The sequence below is a fragment of the Sycon ciliatum genome, chromosome 8, assembly GCF_964019385.1.
Source record: "Sycon ciliatum chromosome 8, ocSycCili1.1, whole genome shotgun sequence".
NCBI lineage: Eukaryota > Metazoa > Porifera > Calcarea > Leucosolenida > Sycettidae > Sycon > Sycon ciliatum.
This window is the reverse complement of record NC_088650.1, coordinates 11393868-11415881: the sequence shown is the minus strand read 5'-3', so window position 1 is coordinate 11415881 and position 22014 is coordinate 11393868. Positions and strand designations below refer to the sequence as shown.

Genomic DNA, 22014 nt, shown 5'->3' with positions numbered 1-22014 from the left:
ATTTTCGTGAAATTATGCTTTTCGCATTGCTGAAAAAATTGCAGAATTATGCTATTTTTATGCTAAACGTTATCATATTATTAACTGGTTTGAGGGAAAGAGACAAACGGGAAAAGTCTGAAGAAAAAACTGACTGTCACCATCATAATTATTATGCCGCATTATGCTCACATATGCTGATAATGTATACTGGTTCTGTGCAAAATAGCAGGGGAATTTTTTTGTAGAGGGCTTTGTACTGTAGTAGCAAAAGTTCAAGGGGGTCAACGCACCGTCCGACCTAGCTACGACCGTCACTGATTGTAGTGGACTGGACATGTTATCAAGGGAGTCGTAAACCTACGACTTCCTGGTGCATCTACTTGTACTAATCGAATTGGGTCTTGTACTTGTAGAACATGCATTGTACAACTGTATGGAATTTGATGCGAACAGGCGGATTATTCCAATTTTATGCGATTCGTATGCAATCTGCCTCGAATTATGCGATTATTCGATTTTGGTAGGGATTATGCGAAAAAGTATGCTAGCATAATCTGTCAAGGCCTAGTTCGGTGGTTGTAGGTCCGAGCAACTCAGGACGACGCTCTTCTCTGATCATGCGTGTTACTTTTCAAATCTCACTGGAGAGTTACATTATTTACACGTTTACATGTAATATGCTAGGTCTTTATCCTTCGCTTTGTCTGCGTGGCAAAGCAAGAGATCTCTGGAGCAATGTGGGGAGGAGAGGTCAGGTCTAACAATTACTCCGGACTTCGGACACGTGTGCTTGGCGTGTGTGCCTCTATAAGACATTGTCTACATGTGTCACATCTGCACCTCAATTGGCTGTACAATCTACTGACAATCAAGACAATTTTATCAATAGAAAATTAATGTTTCCGATGGTTTCACCTTCATTGTACAGGTACTTGTAAAGCAAAACCCGTCCTTATGCAGAACGTGTAGCGTTTTTGAGTACATGTACATGTATGGACTTAGCACTATACCAGTCATTGTATGTGTATCATTCTTTCAGTGCAGTTGGTTCAGTGAAGCCTTCGATTTCACTGGCGTCCTCGGGCATTTACGAACCAAAAAATACACTCCTGTTTTTACATGTACGTGTACATGTAGCTATTTCATGCGCTTCACATTCATATACTCCCTGCATGCTGAAGACCCAAGGGTGAAAGTTAAATCAAATTATTTGAGAGATATTTACGACGATTGCAGTGTAAGACCGTGGTGGTGAAAAAGGAGATGGCGACATACCATGTACCGATACATTGTGATTGCTACTAACTTCATCCGCAAGGAAGTACTGCCAGTAGCCTAAACCTGCCGCAGTGATGACTCGACCCTGGAAATATTCGAGTTCGATACTAAGATTTCGTGCGTTGAGCCTCAGAGTCGGAGTCTCCGACAGTATTGCAAATGCTAGTTATGGCTTGGAAAATAGTTGTAAGGGATTTGGCGACGTCACTCCTGGGACCTCCTGTCAGGACATTGACAGCGTCTGATTCTTAGCACTTCTGGACCTGAGCTACATTGTAAATACGTGCTTCAGCGTGTCGCCTCCAACAAAAGCAAGGATTGTGCGATGTTGATGCGCCGGAGAAGTCTTCTCCACTCGCTAGTCTACTTCTAGCGGATTTTGTCATGGTCGTACGTGGAGATGTACATTGTCATGGTCGTACGTGGAGATGTACATGATTGTACATGTATTAGCCACCTTGTAATTGTGTGGGTGAAGAAGGAGAGATACAGTCATGTAGGTTCAGGCAATACCAGTGACATAATGTGGAAGACGACAGATACAATATCTTGCATACTAAAAGCTGAAAATATAAAGGCGACTTGGAGGCAAGAGTTCGTGTAGGCCTTTATCACTCCGGCACATCATACTGGTGGTAGTGCAACTGCGAACCTCTCTTGGCGCATGTATGTACATGACTGGAAGCGCCTGTGATAAGGCTGGATGCGTGTGCAGCTGATCCTGGCGGGATTTTCAGTAGAACCATCTGCAGTACCAGTGCAGTGGTGCTTTCCTCAATGCTATGGCCTATGCCTTTTGAAGGAGTTCTCTGGTCTAGTTCACTGTAGTGTAGTACATGTAGTAGGTGTGAACAATGCCGATACCGAGGGGGCGAGGGTCCATTCATGCCATTCTCTTTACCCACTTCGGATTTACTGTTCCGTGTTCATATTCTTGCTGCTTGTCCGAAGACTGCGAAGAGCCCTGACCGTCCCGGCATGACAAGGCGTATCTCTGGGAAGCTGCTCATTTGTCAGCGTTGAGTTGAGCGCATCTGCGAAACCTTACCACTACCAGTACAGTGCCAGTTCATGTGTGGAGTTGACAAGCGTGCCTAGGCCCAGCGCCGCACTTGATGATAATGGAAGCAGACTATTGAGTGCATTCCTTGTGTTACCTGAATAGCCCATCGTGCGTTGATCACCACTCGCGTATACCATACCGATAGGCGATACGTACGTGTCGTTGCAAGCATAATGATTGTGCATGTGCAGACGTGCCAGTACGTACATGACCTGTACGTGTAAATGTTTGAATCTATTATAATAATTATTAAAACTTACTTTGAAGCTATTTTTCGGCTCATCATGCGATCACCTGATGCTGTGATGGTCGGAGGCATACCATAAGTAGAGAAACGTTCGTACAGTACATGTAAATCGTGTACACACTGTAAACCTGGGCCGGGGGGTGTGATCATGGTGATGAAGATCCACACCAGACCACCACACTGTAGAGTGTAGCCATGCTGTGCACAGTCAGTGTACCCATACTACACATTGTATGTGACATAGTCATCACAAGTCATAGTCATTGCTGTCTATCTAGCTATGCACTGATAATTATGTGCTTGCTGGAGCATGGAAGATGGAGTGATCACTTGAAGCGATCTCGAATACACTGTACTTCAGTGTAAGTAATGCTCTATCGCCAGTATCGGTGACTCTCTTCACCAGGCGCTTGGCAACCATGCTTCATCTACGGCATCACGAAACCAATAATTTCAGTTCAGAACTGGATTCTCTCCGAAACTGCAGCATAGTGTAGAAAGATCCATGTAAACATGTTCTTCTAACGGTGCTGTGGAGTGTAGAGTTGGTCTCAGCGGAGTGCTGACGACCAGAGTTCATTCTCAAGTGGGAAGAGGGCGGACGTGACTGATCAACTTACAATGTACTAACTTCAGAGAGTTTAGTGTTTAATAATATCTTGGAATCTTGTGGCTATGCTTCGTTTTATAATCCTATACAAAGAGTTGAGCTGCATCGCACATACATGTGCATTGTACATGTAGATGTAACTTCAGCCTAAACCAATGTATTTCTTAGGGAAACGAAATAGCCGAGCTGAATGTCCTTGATACAGATAGAGCTTACTTTTACCGTACCGTAGAAGCATGGATTTACATTGTACTATCCACATGTACATGTACATTGTAGGCCTTTGCGGATTCTGCCGGCAGAAAAATTGGCAGAATTCGGTAAATTTTCTGGTAAGTTTCATGCATGTTTGGTATGTGGATAAAGAAATGGACCAGAATTCGAGGAATTGCCAGCCATAAAGTTTGTATGGTTCTGCCAATTTCACTGCTTTTCGAGCATTATCCGCCAATGCCTAGTACATTAGTCATTACATGTACAAGGGAGCGTCTTCCCACTCCCAGCTCTCCGCGTGAAGAAGATGAAGTCATGTGTGACGGTACTAAGGGCTTCTGATCGCCATGACGGCATGAGGCCTGCTATCGATCGGCAATTGAGAGTTGGTCGAGCCTGGGTATGCATGGCACCCGAGCAGTTTATCACTGTCTGGGTCGGTGGGCTTGCCATTCGAGATCGACTGTGACAAGGACTTGGCGAAAACGTACATGTAGATGCGGATGCACGAAAACGTACGACTGCTTCCTTGATGTGCCTTTGGTCTTATCTGGTCGTATTTCATTGTAGTCATACGCCTACATGTATTCGTCATTGTACGTGTGCGAAGGGCATATTGGGGGGGGGGGGGGGGGGGGGGGATAAAGCTACCTTTTAGTACCCTTTAAAGCAACACGGTATGCAGCTTGTTTTTCCGTGTACATGTGTGTAGTTTTTCCCTGTTCCTTTGATGCTGCTGCCTTATAACACACATGACGCCCCTACGACCAGAATGGTTATGGGTTGTTTGTACATACATAATAAATAGCAACAGGGTGTAGTATACTTTTGAGAACGGTTTTATGCACGCCAATTGGGCCAATCGCGTGAAACCATGAAGTAAGAGTCAAACTAAGTAGTACTACTTCGAAGTAGTATGTTTTACAAATTCGGCATTCACTCCTCCTTCTCCATGCGTTGCCAGTCAGACGGGTAGCTTCTCTTGTCTTGATCATGCTGGTAGCCTAGTGGTAGGTGCGAGTCTTTTGCGTTACGTATCGCGTTACCGTTCCCCCATGTACCTGTTGTCCCCCTTACTGCTTGGGCGGTCCTCGCGAATATTGCCATTGCATGTTATTGTTGTGTTCCAGTCCAACACGATGCCAAATCGGCCCAACATAATGCCAAGTGTTCTCGTGTTATAATCAACACGGCTGCACCACATTGGCTGAGAGTTGTTGGGCACGACAAGTATGACTGTACATACATGTAGTACTAAACCAACGATCGTGCACGTAGATGTACACGTTGTGTTAGAAACGCTTATCGAGCATCAAGCGTACATACATCCCACTCGACTGCAAAGACAACTTTCTGTAGAATGGCATTGCTGCATTATCTATTTCCAGTCATGCGAGCTATGACGGGCGAGGAATGGCGAGCTAGCTGGCCTGAAGCTCACGATGTAAAATGTCTCACAGCAATGGACTGTGTCGTTTCGTCGCGTCGTGGCGCGATCCGCGTCGGTGCTCGACTTTGCACTGATATTGCAGTGACGCTGTAGACCTCTAGCTCTGCGTGGGACACAACGCAGATCTAGCGTGCACTTGTGGATGACTGTGCTGGAGTCGAGTACATCACGGCACACACGGGACGACACGTGGATGCGAGGGAGCCTCGGCCCGTGATGCCCGCCCGCATGTGTGTGCAGATCGCATTGTGGTTTGAAAACGGACGCACTCGTGGTTCTAGGATACCAGTTCAGTTGGTTCGCCATTGGGTTACCAACCTACGCCGAGTTATCGCCGCGACTGTGAGGACCGATCTGTGGGCTGATCAACCAAACAAAGTGGGTACTGTGCAACTCGGTAGTGTGCTCGTAGTTTTCCGTTCTCTAGCCCTCTGATCGCATCATATCGCCACTGACTTTCCCTGAGTGCAGATCGATAGCGGGGCTTTTACTGGGCGAGTCGCCATTGGCAATAGCCACACATTCTCCGTACCTAACCGGTGTGGGAGATTACGCCAGCAATGGTCTACGCGTGACCAATACAGTTCTTGCGTATCAGTTATCCGCCAGCCGAGCCGTGCAGCGAGCAGACCCGGCCATCGCCAGTACACGCCAAGGGGGCGTTTAGGACAAAGTGTGGTGCTTCGGTCAGGGAGGCTGCTCCAATCTTCATCTAGAATCTACATGACTGTAGATCCTGTAGCGTATGATGTACATACAAGAATCACGCAGTTGTTAATAATAATGGCTGTCACTTGGTACCGATGCTCACAATGCCTCGCGGTCGGCAACAGCGGTCAGAAGACGAAGTCTCTAGTTGGAAATTCCTTGTACATACACGACCCGAGGCCAAAGCCGTTGAGAAGAAATAATTGTAATTCGGGACCTGGCACGCGAAAAGTGGAAGTAAGCATTAGATCTATAGACCCGAAACAAGAGCTACAAAGAGAATTGCAAAACTGATTGACACTTGCAACTTGTTGATGACAGAAGTTCAGGCTCCTCGCTGACAGGCAACTTCCGATCCTTTGTGGCAAAGGTGTGAAGAAGGAGCCCGTTCCGCAGTCACCAGTGGTCACCTGGTCAACATACTGTTCGCAGCAGACGTGTGAGCGATTGTTCAGTGCTGTGAGTGTGAGTGTGACTGTGCCCGGGCCATGTTGTGCTGAGTGCAGAGGAGGTGCGGCACACCGACAGTCCCAGCTCAGCACGTGGCAACAGTAAGTGCTGAGTCGAAAAAAGACTCGAAAATCCATTCCCTGTTTACAGGGTGGCACTTTTCACGTCCCTAAATCATTTTGATGAAAATTGAAAGGTTCAATGGCGCTCCAATCATTCCTTTCTATCGCTATTACTACTCACTGTAATGGGAGCATTCCAATAGTGGCAGTAATGCCGAAGCTCCGCCAGATCTCCCAGCTATATCATGGATTTGATGAGCTTCTGCTGCTGGAGCAAGGGCTTTATGTCAGGAAACATGCCAGGATAGAAGAATAGGAATTTCGAAATGCAAAGCAGGCGCTCTGTGATAGGCCGCTACTTGAAGCGCTCCACTCTGCTGAAGTCGCTGGGAAGAGCTTTCAAGTAGTTCTCCAAAGTACCACCCTCAGTGGGTCTTGGTAGCTGAGTGACCTTGATTGATAGCTCGACCAATTAGAGAATCACTGTTTTATGTTCATGACCCTCCTGATAATGGCGCTTGTAAAAGCAGAATATGTAGGGAAGCCCAACCGGCCCAAGAATCCGAAGAGCACGTGAAGAGGTTGCGATTGGCCGGAGTCCACAGCATGGCCGCAGTCCGCATGGAGATGGGATAGGCTGGTGCTTTTGACAGCCCCCTGCAGCAATCAGGACCATCCGTTGGTGAGCGCCAACCGCTAGTGCAAAGCTGTGGCCTTTCACCAAAAGAAGCATGGTGGTCCTCGTTCCCAATTCCCCACAGTGGATGGTCCCCCCTCACAGTAGTCCTTTCAGACAGTTGAAGGTTTGAGCCGAACATTAAATTTCAGCAAGAAGTCAACAGAAAGTGCGTGCGGGACATCGGCAGATGATAATTGTGCTGAACATCTGGTCAAATTATGTCCATGTTTGTTAACTAACCCTACCCTCACCGGAGCTGCCACAGGTGCTGAGGACCTTTTAGCAAACGTGACAGGTGCTGCAAGGTGATAAAGCCTGATGCTGGTGTGAGGTTGTGGAGAGCTGTGCTGTCAGCTACCATCGCCAGTAGCTCTTTGAGAACGGTGTGTAAATCATCATCCTGACACTGCAGTCGAGCAGGGGACATTTTCGGTGTCCGTTCTGTTGTTATCACCGGAGAGCTATGGAGATTGCCACATGTGAACTTCTAACGACTACTTAGTACTCTCAGTGTTTGGACTGTGTCTATTGAGGGTAGAGATTGCGAAATACTAGCCCTGGAGCATACTATGAATTGGCAGAGAACCCGTTGGGTCGGTGGGCAATGGCTTACAATGCTTAAGGTTTCATCTTGACTTTCCAGGCTTTCTTTCCAGACTGTGCCACAGCAAAGTGTTCAATGCTACACCAATGCACCAGTGCTGGGATCTATGCCGTTGACTGAAGCCTGGAATTTGCTGTGTGTCCAATTGATTTCTATTGTCCACTGCAGCTCAACCGCCTCTGCTCGAAAGCAGTCGAGGAACAGAGCAAGAACACTAAGACTGCTTTCCAGAGCGTTCTGAGCCAGGATCCACCTCCAAAAAAGCTCGTCGACAAAGTAACGGTGGCCAAGACTGCCAAGGCCCAAGCCAATAGTAAGCCACCTGCAACTGCTGCTGCTGTTGCTGTTGCCGATTCCAAGAAGCAACGGACACCGGTCGAGGAGGAGAGCACCGACATAAGCCTAGCCTCGACAGGATCGGCCGCAGGCAGCTCAACCGCTGAATCTGGCAGTAATATGTTGGACCCCTTCGAGCCCAGTCAAGCCAATCATTTCCCCTTGAATCAGGTGAGTGGGACTGTTCAATAAAGATAGATAGCAACCTGTAATTACCAATATCCAGGTTTTGTAAACTGGAGCGGCTGTATGCCAGTCTAGGGGTTTGATGTGAGCTCTGTATGAACCCATTTAGTAAAGAGAAAGAAAGAAACAAGTAGCCATGTTAAGTGTGCATTCGAAGTTGCAGGACCCAGTGGCTTCCGTGATGATCCATTGATGGCTGGGATCTGTTTTGGATTAACTGTAGGTGTCCTTCCCCATTCATCAACCTTTTTACCTTGATCTTCAAAATCCAGAATCATTTCAGAAGGATTACAATACTCAAGAGGGCAACAATTATTAATGGAAGCAGTGACTGTTAAGGTCCGAATACACAGGGATACAGTGCCAAATCAGCTATGACTGTGGTCAGTGGAGTGTAGGTTTTACATTACTTAGTAGATCCGGGTCTGGAGCATAGCAGTGCAGTAACACAACAGCAAACGCCCACACACTCAGACTACCGCAATTTTCTTTAGCAGGCAGCCGGGTTACTGTATAAGCAGAAATATTCGTCTGGAATTTAGTTTCGTCTTCTTCGTCCAAGGAGCTTTTGGACTAAATTAAATGCCGGACAAATGTCGATTTGTCCAGCTTTTCAATACACTCTTATGATTCATGGACGAAATTTTCAGCCGGACGAACTCCCCTTCTTTGGAGTTGGACGAAATTATTGACCGACGAAATGTTCTGCCTCTACAGTACTTACATACTTAGTTGCCAACCAGACCGGTTTTCCCGGTATCATACCCGAACACTACGGCAAGTACCGGCATACCGGGAATTTTCGAAGAACGAAGAGAAATGGCACAGAATCACGATTGTTCGAAAACAATTCTTTTGGTGTTTGAAATGCGAATTGTGACCAGTGCGGCGCACGTACACCATTTCTCTCAGTGTTGGTGTTAGAGGAGTCGGCGAAGTGAAGCGGCATTAGCATGCTAAAAGCCTAAAACATACGATGTCGCTAAGAACTGTCTGTACAAACCATGAAAAAGGAAGACATAAAACGAAAAATGGCGAAATTGGCGAAAACCGAAAAAAAATTAAAGGAAACAGGAGGAAGCTAAGGGAAACTGCGTGCGTGCGTGCGTGTGTGTTGTGTGCGTGTGTGTGTGTGTGTGTGTGTGTGTGTGTGTGTGTGTGTGTGTGTGTGTGTGTGTGTGTGTAAGGGAATGGCTTCAGCTGGGTTAAAAAGTATGTAGACCCCGAATGCAGGCCAGTAAACTATACAATGCTTCCGTTGTGACTGTGCTGGGCAACTATTTTGGTGATTGTATTAGTCAAATCTAGCCATAAGAGCAAGAAAGTGCTGGCACCTTGTAGGTGCAATTTCTAGGATCTTCAAGGCCTAATTGGATAACCCCCACTGTGAAGGGTAATCATTGTTACAAGTCAGCACTGGGAGAAAATGCTCACTGGGAGGTGGCAGGCTTGAGTCCCCATGTTTCTCTCAGGTGGCATCAGGAGTTACGTTGGGCTGACACGTGTATAACTTGTTCCTGCTGACCTTATCATACATGTACATGTAATGTACAACCCATAGTTCAGATCGAATCGTTCTGATGGTGTGCGTGTGTGTGTGGGGGGGGGGGGGGGGGGGGGGTGCAAAATGTTCCAGTGGCAGTCAAGTTGGTAATACTAGTATTGGATCTAGAAAGTCCACACAGCAATGTATAAGCATACATCTTCAAATGATATATATGCGTTTTGAGAAACAATCTATATAAGCCGATTCTATTTTGTCACACGCAGCAGTGTGTTGTGCATGTGAGCAAATTCCTAATATCTGGACTGGACACTTATTATGATGCAATAGCCACAGAGCCAGTATCACTGAAAACATTACTTACACTTGGGGAGTTTCCCTCACTGGCAAACCACTTACCGTATACATGCACGAGGTGCTAGCATAGGTGTGAGATATTGTTGTTAAAAAGGTGACAATGACTAAATGTGACCTCGCGATATGTTCTCTGGTGCTGGCATTAAATGTCTCACCTAAACCTTTATCGCTAAACTTGGTTTATCTATTATTCTCATGGCGCGAGATCATGCTGTTTTGCGGTTAGGATTTTGGTATAAAACTGCTCTGTTTTGACCTGCATGGCCTGCATTTTTTCATTCGTACAAGTATTTGTCTTTTGCCATGGCGAATTTGCCGAAGGGTGGAACGGTAAGAATTCGTTTGGTCTTGTAGCAGAGCTTAGTTACTCGCTGTAGCATTTCCTTCGAGGAAGTTGGTGTATCTAATGGTGATGCTGTGCTATGTGGTCCATGCATGTAGGGCAATATCAATTCCTCGCACGCTCCAGTGCCGGGCAGAAACATGCGCCCAGAGTCCGACATTGCGTCGACCGGCACTGCCCAGCATCTGGCGCCAGCGACGACCGGTTCCGCGCCGTTGCTGAACGACACCGCAGCACCGCCGTACGGCCCGCTCTTTCCGAACTTCGCCGGTTCGCAGATGAATAACCTGTTTGCTCGCTACCCGCCAGGTCACGACTCGATGGGTCCTGCGCCCCATATGCACCACTATCCTCATATGGCAGGTACGTCAACGTATGCTCACTGGCATTGGCGTTCTATCTCGAGGATTCTCCACAGGCTAATGGATACCTATCGAATTACTCTCACTGCCATCACTTCAGCGTTGATTTCATGGAGTGAAGCACGGATTAGGTGTGAATAATGTGAAGTTTTGTGAACCCACGTAAGACAATACAGATTTCGAACTGGGGCCGGGATGTGTTATTCTGTTTTGGAAAAAAAACATTTCCTTGTGCCTGAGATGATTGGCCTTTAAAGACAGGTCACGGGCAGACTCTCAATCCTGGCTTCTAGTACAGGTGTTCTTTCAGTGCTGGTGGTTCTAAGGAACGGTAATCTCTAAAGACAGGTGGTCTCTTAGGAAAGGTGGTTTCTGGGTGGAGGTTTGATTGTTTGTACACTCAAATGTATGGTGTCGTAATGTTCTGCTCTTTTCAGGAGACGCGTATGGTAATAGCAGTTCGTTGTTCACGCCCAACACACAGCCAACCGAGCCTATTGGTACCCTGACATCGGTACTGTCATCGCGCCCGTTCCCGGGGCCAGACCGACCTAACACCCACACAGTCGCCACCACCCCGCCGTACAGTCGAAAGCCACCCGGCAATGACAAGGTCGCCTCGTCGTCATCGTCCTCGTCGTCGTCGTCCAACTCAAAAAAGAAAAACAAAGACAAGAAGCGTCAGATGTTCCCGACAGAAGTTACACAGGTCATGAAAGACTGGCTAAATGCGAATATTGAAGTAAGAATCACGGATGGGTGACAATGGCCTAGACATTAAGAATAACGACGAAAGTAAAATTGTTGCAAGTTGTATAGGCATTGCAGTGTAGGTGTGTTGTTTCTTCCTCTGAACCTGAAAGTAAACAGAAGTAAGCATCAACAGTAGTACTTTGCATGCATCTTCCATGTTGAGTACAGACGAGAAAGCATGTAATTGTTCCTTTAATGCACATTTTATTTTCATTTATTTTTTTCAACGATCACAGCTCACAGGAAAAACCAAAAATTGCATGTGGGAGCATAGGGATGGTGAGGCTTTTTGCCCTCAGCCGACCTGACGTCTCGGCGTCATGTATGTGAAATTAACACACTGAATTTGTCTGTCCCCAAACACTAAGGAGTTTTTAACAGTAATTTGAAGGTTTCTAGGATAGACAGGCATATTTCCCCCATCCACTTGACCACCACCACTCCTAATGATCAATGCGCAGATCAAAGCAGCTAAGACGGAAGTATAATGGGGCAGTGCTCCTTCTGCAAGAAGACCTTTTCAAGCTCATGGTGTTCGGAAACTTTTTCCTCTCTGCGATACGTAGAATCAGAGACCCGCAACAAGGGGTAGCACTGTTATTATATATTCACAAGTTGAGGGAATGGAAAAGGGAAAAGTCTGAAGAAAAAATTGACTCTCACCACCAGGACTGGAACCAGTGACCTTCGCTTGAGGCCCTAAGGCCCTAATCACTGAAGTATGGTGACCATTATTATAATCATTATTGAAATAATAATTTGATATTACTCCCGATCCATCATAGTTATAGCAAACTCTTTTCTGCGCTGTGTTCACTTTGCTGTTTGGACCCTTGCAATGTAGAATCCCTACCCATCGGAAGATGTGAAAAAGCGAATAGCCAAGCAAACCTCACTGACGCTCCTTCAAGTCAACAACTGGTAAGCGAGAGCATGCACTATGCAGCATGGTAATGGCACAATTCGTATTCTATACTCCTCATTGCAGTCCGCGAAAACGAATGCCGATTTGTACTCTCAGTTGTGCCATTGTTGAGGATTACTGGCTAGAAAGTTTTGAGTATTCACAAACTCCTTGCAGCCGTTACACGTTTCGTTTCCTCAGTTCAAATGCGCAAACATAACTTAAAGGATGCGCCAATTTGTACGTTACCTTTTAACCCTGAAGCTGGGCCAGACCTGAACAATCGCGTCAGAGTGTTTTGGACTGGGGAAACGTAATGATTGCAGACTAACGTTGATTGCTATTACAAGGACCTGCATGGGCGTCTTCTTGTCGTAATTATGCTGCAGCCGACCTACATGGTGTACGGGGTTGGAAGGTCCGTTATGGTCGGAACATGCAACCATTTGCAATGCGTTCCGTCTACACAGAACTGTGAGAAAGTGAGAGCGAGAGAGGCAGAATAAGCGGGAGATAAAGAGAGAGAGAGGAGAGAAAGAGAGTGAGCAGATTGGCTTTGACAGTTTCCATTTGCTGCTATTGTTTTTGCGCTGCTAGGTTTATAAATGCTCGTCGGCGCTTAGTGCAACCGTTGATTGATCAACGCTCTGCAAGTCTAAATGGACAACCACCGATGGTAGTACCAAACCTGATGGGAAAGAATAGAAGGAGAAGTCGTCCCACGCCAACAGAAATGCCGTCGAACAGTCAGCTGCCGTCTGGCCAGCTGTCAGCAGCGGTGTCTTCGACCACCGTTGCCGTTTCGCCGAGCCGTCCGAATGAGCTGAGCACGAACTTCTCCTCGATGAGTTCTTTGACCTCATATCATCCTGGTCAACCCTCACCTCCACAACCTCACCATGGCCCAGGGATGGCTATGCATCCCACTCAAGGTAAACAGGCTAATAGGAATTGGAAAAATGCCCAGTTTCTTCGTTGTCACTTTTTAACAAACCAGTTCAAAGCGTTTTGCTCGTCTCCAAATTTTAAAGCATATCTTCAGTCAGCCTAATGGGTTATTTCTAGCGTTGAGCATCTGTTGGGGTGAGCTTCCTTTTTCAAGCCGTCACGTTTTGCGAACAATGGGAGCATTGCAGAGCCTCGGTGTGTGTGTGTGTGTGTGTGTGTGTGTGTGTGTGTGTGTGTGTGTGTGTGTGTGTGTGTGTGTGTGTGTCTACTCCACGGGGGTCCCCTAGGCAGGTGTTATTTTATCCAAAGGAGTGTGGAGCGTGAAGGCGAGCAAGTTAAATTTCTCCTTTCTTTCTTGCTTACGTTGCAGCAGTTGCAAACGCCTGGGCACCGCACGGCGCACACAATCCAAACTCACTGATGGCAGGCGCCGGAGGCATTTCCGACTACCATGGCTTTCATTCAGCGTACCCATCAGCGGCGAGTAGCATGTACCGTGGCAGCGACCCTGGCAATGTGCAGCCCCCACCTGTCACCCTGCCATCTCCACCGCTCAGCGCCGTCATACCGCAGTCCACCGCCCAGGAAACTTCGGCAGCCCAGCTGCATCAACAACAGCCAGCTGGAGTCGCATCTCAGGACATCTTCCCCAACAGCGGCGGTTCCAGCAGCTCGGCCATGCCCATGTCGCAGATGCCCGGCTTCATGATGGTCTCATCGCACCACCAGGTACCGCCGTCGCAGCAGCATCATCTTGACCACAGATCAATGTACCCCGCTGGGATGCACGTTGGCCCGGGGCCAGCGGGAAAGCAAGCGCTGCCGCCCAGTTTGAACCAGTCATCTGGCCAATGGCCGCCGCAATGGGGACAGTTGCCCTCACAACAACAGCAGCCCTCGCAGCAACAGCAGCAACTGCCGTCGCAACAACAGCAGCAAATGCCGTCGCAACAGCAGCAGCAGCTGCCCTCGCAACAACAACAGCAGCTGCCCTCACAACACACGACGCAGACTCAATCCTCGCCTCAAGACACCGCGGCCAGCACGGAGACGGCAGGAGCGGCAGTGCTGCGGCAGTAATCAGAACAGGTCGTGTGCAATGTACATATGAAGGCATCGTGTGAGTTCCGAATATTAGTCTTGAAACCTCTCCGTTCTTCCATTGAACACTGGATCTGTCTTCTTCAATCCTAACTCTTGGCTGAGTGTATCGACGTTGATAACTACTTGAACCAGGGAATCACAGATGTCACTGCCTGGATGTTGGTCTCGGACCCGAATCACTCAAGCTGAGCCAATACACATAGTGCGATGTACACGTGAAGTCGCCGCAGGTAGTCTGTCAATGTTCATTATAACTACTTCTAGAAGAATCGCAGTCGTTGTCACCCTGAGTCCTGATACTCGTCTCAGACCTGGACAAATCAACGTGAACGCATGTACGTAGTACACAACGAACTTCTTGTACAAATCCTAACAGTTAGTACCGGTTTTGCTCCACGACAATAATAACCAATTTGTTTGTTTCTGAAGTCAAAATGGCTTCACTTCAGTCCCCCCCCCCCCCCTCGTAAAGTTAATTACTTTCTCATACAGTGCAGGTCGATTATGAGGCAGGTTGTGCTCAATACTACTGCAAAGCTTCCAAGTAGCTGCCTGTACATACTCTCGTTGTACTGGCAACGCAGCTGGATCAACCTGTGACCTGTCTTGCACACACCTCCACATGCCTACAAGCCCAGACAACACTGGTGCATATTTACTCTCTTTTGGTAGTTTCTTCGGCTCTTTTGGTACTACGGTTTCTTTGGCTCTTTTGGTACTACGGTTTCTTCGGCTCTTTTGGTACTACGGTTTCTTTGGCTTTTTTTGGTAGTTTCTTTGGCCTTTCTGGTAGTTTCTTTGGCTTTTTCGGTAGTTTCTTTGGCCTTTCTGGTAATTTCTTTGGCTTTTTTGGTAGTTTCTTTGGCCTTTCTGGTAATTTCTTTGGCTTTTTTGGTAGTTTCTTTGGCCTTTCTGGTAATTTCTTTGGCTTTTTTGGTAGTTTCTTTGGCTATTTTCCATGGGTGTTGCACAGCTTGTTTATTCTCTTCCTTTCATCTTTCCACTTGACAATAGTACTGTAAACCTGGAAAATTTAGGCAAGATCGAAAACTTGACAAACTTAGCGAATAGACCGATTTTACCAAGGTTAAACCTTGCGGTTTCCTAGCGTTTCTAGATCAGACAGGTTTTGTTTCAGAGCTCTAGCACTAGCACTCGGATGTCGGGTGCCATTTTGAGCAGTGGAAGTCTACGGCATGCACATTCTAGATCTTGGCCGCAGTGAGAGGGGATTTTTGATGTGCAAAAATTGAGACGCCGCTGAAAACACCGTCGAAACGAAATCGCTACGGGAATCTGTTGCTAAATTTTCCGGTTTACAGTGCTCCAAGTAGTAGAATGACGGCATTTCAAATGCTCTGTGCATATTCCTCCAGCTGTTGTGCCTGTATTTTCCCCCTGCTTATGGACTTTCCCATGATTTTTTGAGTGCCCTTGGTGACTTTAGTGATATGGATACTGTTCATCGAGATTCGATACTGACTATCATCGGAGCAGGATGTAAGTTTGTGCTGAGCTCACATTGGTTTATGCATGTCGGCTTGGGCACATGTCAGATCAGCGGTCCACAATCGTCATAATGATCATAGTATCTTTTCGTGTTTTTTACATGTACTTTTATTTATTTTGTATTTTTTTTAGTTGTGAAAATGATCACGAAGCGTGCATGCACTCAAATATGTGGCCGCGAGTGCTCTTTATTGCAAAAGAGTTTTACTTATTAGCGAGGTTGTCCTTGACACGCACTTCCTGATCTTTACAGCTAGCTGTAGTAACTGCTACCGTCTCCACTCTCTCCCTGGACTGCACACGAGATTTACCTTGGAATGAGTGATGATTTAAAAAATAAAAAAGCCGAAGCCGACATGGATGCTGTGTGCAGTGTAGAGTGGTGCATGCCAAGTATTAGTTGTGCGAACTAATACAAGACTAATTATTATTACTTGTGGGAAAGACGTGTCGCGGTTAGGACTGTGGTGTTTAGCTGGCCACACTCACACAAAGAGTCACAGGCCGCATGTCCAGTGTACTGTGTAGTGTGTGATTACAATACAATACAATAATGCCCATCCGAAGATGATGGCAGGTCCTGAAAGGACCGACAGTGTTTCAGTCACACGGCACAGAACTTCGAGTGGCGAGTGAGGTCCTGGCGACGGCGAAAATCTCGGCCGCAGTGGCACCTGAAATCCCGAGACATAGGTTTAGGCGGCTGGATGGTGTTGCAGGCCAGTCTCCATGGTCTCCACGCACGACGGTCCTCGGCTAGGCTGTACCAGTCATTGATGTGGCGTTCCTCTAGGTCAATCACGATGTTGTCACGCCAACGCTTGCGTGGCCCGTGGCGAGGGCGCGTCTTCTGGAGCTCACCAAACAATACGCACTTCGGTATTCTGTCGTCCGACATGCGTCCGACATGCCCCAACCAGCGAAGACGGCGCGTCCTCAGCATCTCCACCACTGATCGCAAACCAGCCCGCTCCAGGATGACTGCATTGGAGAGATGCTCATTCCATTGTTCTGACTTGCTGACGTCCAGGATAAACCGAGCACAGCGGTGTGGAACACTGACAGACGGCGGGTGTCGGTTGCCTTGACAGCCCATGACTCACAGCCATAAAGTAACGTTGAGAGGACGACTGCAGAGTAAACATGAGTCTTGGTACGCACAGAGATGTGGCGGTTTCCGAAGACAGCAGAACGCAAGGCACCAAAAGACCGGGAGGCCTTGGCAAGACGGGAAGAAACCTCAACCGACAACTGGCCATCATTAGTAATACAGCTACCGAGGTATGTAAATAAATTAATTCGTTCACGATTTCGATGTCGCCATCTGCCAACGTCAAGCATCCGGTCGGAGGGGGATCAGCATTGATGACCATGCACTTTACTTCGTTTTACCAAAACTGACGGTGAGGCCGAACTGGGTAGCGACGGTCACGAACAAAGCGGCAGCAGCATCCATGTCCGTTACTGAATGGGTGTACAACGCGGCGTCATCCGCAAACTGAGACTCGGTTATGATAACTTATAGTGCATTGAGACAAACGACTCTTGGCAGTCCGGTCGCCAACAAGCTTACGGGCGATTTTGTACGAGACTGGGATACCGGCACATTTGCAAGGAGAACGCCATGCATCCATCACCACGGCAAAATACAGATTGAACAACACGGGCGCAATGCAACCTTGCCTCAAACCATTGTTGACTGGGAAAGAATCCGAAGAAGCTGTAGACACTCGCACGGCTGCCGACATTCCCTCATGCAGGGACTGTAGTACAGTGTGTGATTACTTACATACCCACACTGTATGTACGAGGTGACTTCTTCTAGGCCGGCTTGAGGAAATGGTCGGTCACTAATCTCACTATTCACAAAGCAATTAGTTGACTTTACAGTGTAGATCTACACCATTACATTGCTCTCACCATGCCGCTACCGTGATCAAGTAAATCAGGGTGCAAAAATAAGTCAGTGGAACCACGATTACAGAACCCGACCGTATTTTAGTGACTCAAGAAATATCCGTTTTGTTTGTTTTTGTTTCACACGTTTGCTCATTGCCGCTCATCATTTCAATCCCCCTTGCAAATGCATATCCTGTTTTCATAGCCTCTGCAAGCGTGTGCTCATAATTCAATAATAAATTTCGTCCTCAGAACCATTCCTAATCCAACCAAGGCACAATGCGCATTCAATAAGGTGAAGTGGCTCTGAATACAGTGAATAGGCACCCAGTTGCCAAATGCTTGGTAAAATTAATTAGTTACGCTCCGGAACTGCTGAGCTATACTTCCGTGGGTTTTACTTTTAGGCACGCGACATGTACCGAAACAAACAGGCACCTGTCCATTGAGCCTACGATTAGTATGAGTGCTGTAACACCAGCTCAAGAGTCAAGTACTTCAAAGAGAGAAGTGTCATGGTGATGAAATTTCAGTTTTCCATGCGGAATGTGTGGCAAAGCGGGCTGGTGTACCGTTGGCAAGTGGTGCTCAAACGAGTACAGGCAAGCAAGTAAGTGCGTTGAAAAGAATTGTTCTGCACAAAGTGAACACCATGATTGACAACTCAATATCAGTGCTGGAAAACCTACTGTGGGTAAACACAACTTGTCCACATGTCACACCACATGCTTCAGCTTCGTCACTTGAAATGTTGCATAGTGTAAGTACTTTTATAATGAGTTTGACCGAGATTTCGATATTAATAGCTAGTATCATCATGAACTGTCAAGATACCGTATTGCAGGAAATTTTCAGACGGAACTTATTTTCGTACGATTTCGTACACGGCCTCTTTTGTACTAAAATTAATTGCGTACTAAAATTTGTTCATGTGAAATTATGTACACTATAGCATGCATACTGCTTGCGAACACGTGTATTTAGCATGCAGCATAGCTAGCACTGTGCGAAAATATAATCCGTACGAAAGGTCGAAATTCGGCTTTGTCCGAAAATATTTCCATCCGAAAATTGACTGCTATACACTGTCAGTAGGCTACTTAGGTACATGTATGCATAGATGTTGCAACAAGTCAGACCTCTTTTAATCTTCAGCAGGACGTGATATACCCCTGCCATTGGGCTCTGCACCAGTCACACAACTAATCAGGCATGGTGGATTCTGGCGCAAGCAGCAGCTTGCTAAGCCGTTAGCATTTCTCGACACAATTTTACAGCCGGTGGTAACACGAATGTGTGGGCTTTACTTCACTTTTATGCAATTTAAATTTTTTTATCGTGAAACCTACCAGCCGAAAGCAGATGAAATATGAAAGGTTCCAAAATTGTACAGAGTTTTTATACGATGAATTTATTATCAGCATATCAAGGGGTTTCAGTAGATGAAACTTATGTATTCGTGCAAAAGGTCTAGTTTGACGTCATGTCAGTACATATGAGACGTGGCGTGCCTCGAGGAGGCCTCAATAAAATATTTCCATAGCTGCGATATAATCAAATTGAAACTGACGTGCGTGTTTTTGTCATAACGTACATTGTAAATGCTAGAGCTACGTCAAGTATTAGTAAGAACTGAGATAGTTCATCAAAGCTACTTGGATTAAATTAGAAAAATAAACCAATAAATTAGATGTCAATGTCAATACTGTTGAATACAGTTCCATCACCTAGTAACTTGTGTGATCTATGGAAGAAGCGAAGGAAACGCCAAGGACATGGTCTAGGTTGTTAGTTCCTGCACACCATCGCGGATATCCACCAGCCCTCGCATCAATCTCTCCTTTGTGAGGCGAATGTACAGGATGCACACGCGGATGACGAACCGGCCGTCCGGCAGGGTGGTACCGGAAAGATAGATGTTGTCGCGCTGGTTGATGAACAACAGTAGGTTCTCGTTCAGCTTGCACATGTGCTGGATGTGTTCCTTGCTGGCCGACGACGCCGTGTCAGCGCTATCGTCAAGCGAGGCCGATTTGCCAGCCTGGCCGGGCGGAGAATCGTAGCAAAACGTCAGGATCGACAGACTGGGCTCAGTGGCGAGGCGCACGCCCAGGCTCTCCATCTGACGCAGCTCGTGCGCAAACTCTGCCGTCCAATCCAGCCGCTCGTCCAGCGCCTGGCGCCACTTGCTCAGGCCGCACAGCTGCAGAGGAAACCAGAGACGGAGTCCGTAGCAGGGCCGAGTCAGCTGCATGGACAGCTCCAAGAAGTTGTCCTCGTCCTCGCACATGCCCGGCAGAAACGGCAGATCGGTCTCGACGGAAAAGGCTCGCTTCAGATGCGCCCGCTCCTTGACCATGGTCAGGCCAGTGGCCTGCGGCAGGAAGAAGGACTTGTGAAGGTCGATGGCTATGGAGTCCGCCTCTTCCAGGCCGTCCAGTGCGTCCCGACCGCGCTCGGTCAGGTTGAATGCCGCGCCGTACACGGCATCCACGTGCAGCCACACGTCATGACGCTGGCACACCACGGACACCGCGCGGAGATCGTCGACCGCACCGGTGTTCGTCGTGCCGGCGCTGGCAACGACCAAGAACGGCTTGCGGCCAGCTTTCCGCTCTTTGACTATGCTCGCCTCCAGTGCCGTTGCATCCATTCGTAGCTTTGCATCGCAGGGCACTAGGCGCATCGCTGACTGCGGAATACCGGCCATAACTAAGCCTTTCACTATGCACGTGTGTGTTTGACTGGTCGCGAGCACAACGCCCTCCAAGATCTGTTCTTCGCTGAGATATCTGCGGCGCGACGCCAGAACACCAATGAAGTTTGCCATGGAGCCACCAGACGCAAATGATCCGAATGATCTGCCCGGGTCGTATCCCACTATCTTGCCCATCCAGCGGATGACATTCGATTCGAGCTGCACTAATCCGGGGTTGGACAGAAAGCGTGCCGTGGCTCGGTTTAGACAGCTACACAGCAGCTCGGCAGCTGCTGACTGAAGCAGTCCGCCAGTCGGTACGTACGCACAGAAACCGGCTGCCGAGTCGTTCTTGCCACTGCGGGCCGCCACGTTGCACACCAAGTCCAGGATGTCGGCCATATCCCTGCCTGTCTCCGGTACATCTTCCTCTTGTAGTCTGTATATGAACACAAGTAGACATGCAACCACCACCAGCAACAACATCAACAGTCAGTTGCTCTAGGATTTCAAATAGGGGTGAAAGGGGTGATCAGTTTGTTTAGCTGCGGACCCGTTAGCAAACGAGTACCCGTTAGTCGTGTACGACGGTACAGTACGGTAATATTAGCTGGTTTGCCCAGTTGTAGAATTCGATGTACAGTTCGAATGTGTTGTTGCTTGTTCGATCCTACTACATATGACAATTTTGACTGTTTTACATGTAGCGCAGTATGTGCGCATGCTGTGCTTGTCGCGATGTAGTGTACTTGCTGTGAATTGCATGACTTTGCACGTCCTGCTCGCATGAAATGTATAGTAACTGTTACTATTGCAGTATTGGCTGCTAAAGGGTACCCGATAACCCGGCCGTTAAGCCACGTACCCGCTTGTAACCTAAAAGGGTAACCGTTTCACCCATAATTTCAAACCAACCGGGTACACGTGTACCTGGCACAACTCTTGCAACCGGGTCAGTCCCGGGTACATTCAAGTGCGGCTAATGTACATCAGGGAGCCTTAGGATTTCCTGATTGAGTCCCAACCAGGTTACACGTGACCCGGTATTCTTTTTCCAAGCGGGTCCAAGTACCCCCAACCGGGGTCCAAGTACCCCCAACCGGGTCACTGACCCGGCTCAGGAGCAGACACTGCTACTAGGTGCGTATGGGGAAGGGGGGGGGGGGGGGGTGGGAGGGGGCTGTTATGTCCTTGCGACACACTCATAGGTGCAGGGTTCATTCAAAGTTTATGTATGGTGTGAGGCGCCAGACACAGTGGTGCCTACCTACTGGACATTACCATGATTACAGATCTCGTTGCCTGGAACCTCAGATGTTTAATATAATTCTTATAATCTTAACACACAGTTTCGTATGATACACAAAAACCATTTCAGCTGTACTCAAGGCTAGCTAGCTGGCAGGGTTATAGCTTTCCTGAATCGTTCCTACGCTCCCAAGGCTAATTTCGTGGCGATTCAACCGAGCTGTGCTACTCACTTGCTAGCAAGCCGCCGTGCAGCTTCCACGGCCTCCGGACCGTCCTCCAGCGAATCAATGAAACGCGTCGGTCCGGTATCCATGAACCGTATCGCGTCGGTCATCGCTACGGTCATCTTCTCTAGTAATTCCTGAAATCCTTCAGGTGATATTCTAAGCTCGTCCATGTCGGGTGCTTTTCCCAGCGAGGACCTCAGCCACTAGTGCACTACTGCACGCTAAAATAATGTTTCCAGCGTCCTTGTTCTGGATACAAATAATTCGTTGGGAACGAAATCGCGAAG

General features: G+C 47.7%; 2 protein-coding genes across 6 annotated transcripts in view; one reads left to right on the top strand and one right to left on the bottom strand.

Annotated features, from left to right (window-relative positions):
- LOC135823409 (trithorax group protein osa-like) overlaps positions 1–15614 on the top strand; it is a 58140-nt gene extending 42526 nt beyond the window's left edge. For 4 of the 5 annotated variants that reach the window (XM_065336255.1, XM_065336257.1, XM_065336258.1 and 1 more), the window contains 6 exons: positions 7515–7853; positions 10171–10435; positions 10872–11176; positions 12032–12108; positions 12689–13023; positions 13410–15614. In XM_065336255.1, the coding sequence (XP_065192327.1) occupies positions 7515–7853; positions 10171–10435; positions 10872–11176; positions 12032–12108; positions 12689–13023; positions 13410–14119 (2031 nt within the window). In that variant the 3' untranslated portion in view covers positions 14120–15614. The remainder of the gene's footprint in view (positions 1–7514; positions 7854–10170; positions 10436–10871; positions 11177–12031; positions 12109–12688; positions 13024–13409) is intronic. The other variant, XM_065336256.1, reaches the window with a different exon arrangement.
- A 3221-nt stretch (positions 15615–18835) lies between these two features.
- On the bottom strand, positions 18836–22014 carry LOC135823408 (tryptophan decarboxylase-like). The gene is made up of 2 exons (XM_065336254.1): positions 21731–22014; positions 18836–20688 (listed from the first exon to the last, which is right to left on the bottom strand). Exons 1-2 carry the CDS (start codon positions 21895–21897, stop codon positions 19332–19334), a joined length of 1524 nt encoding a protein of 507 aa, XP_065192326.1. The 5' UTR covers positions 21898–22014; the 3' UTR covers positions 18836–19331.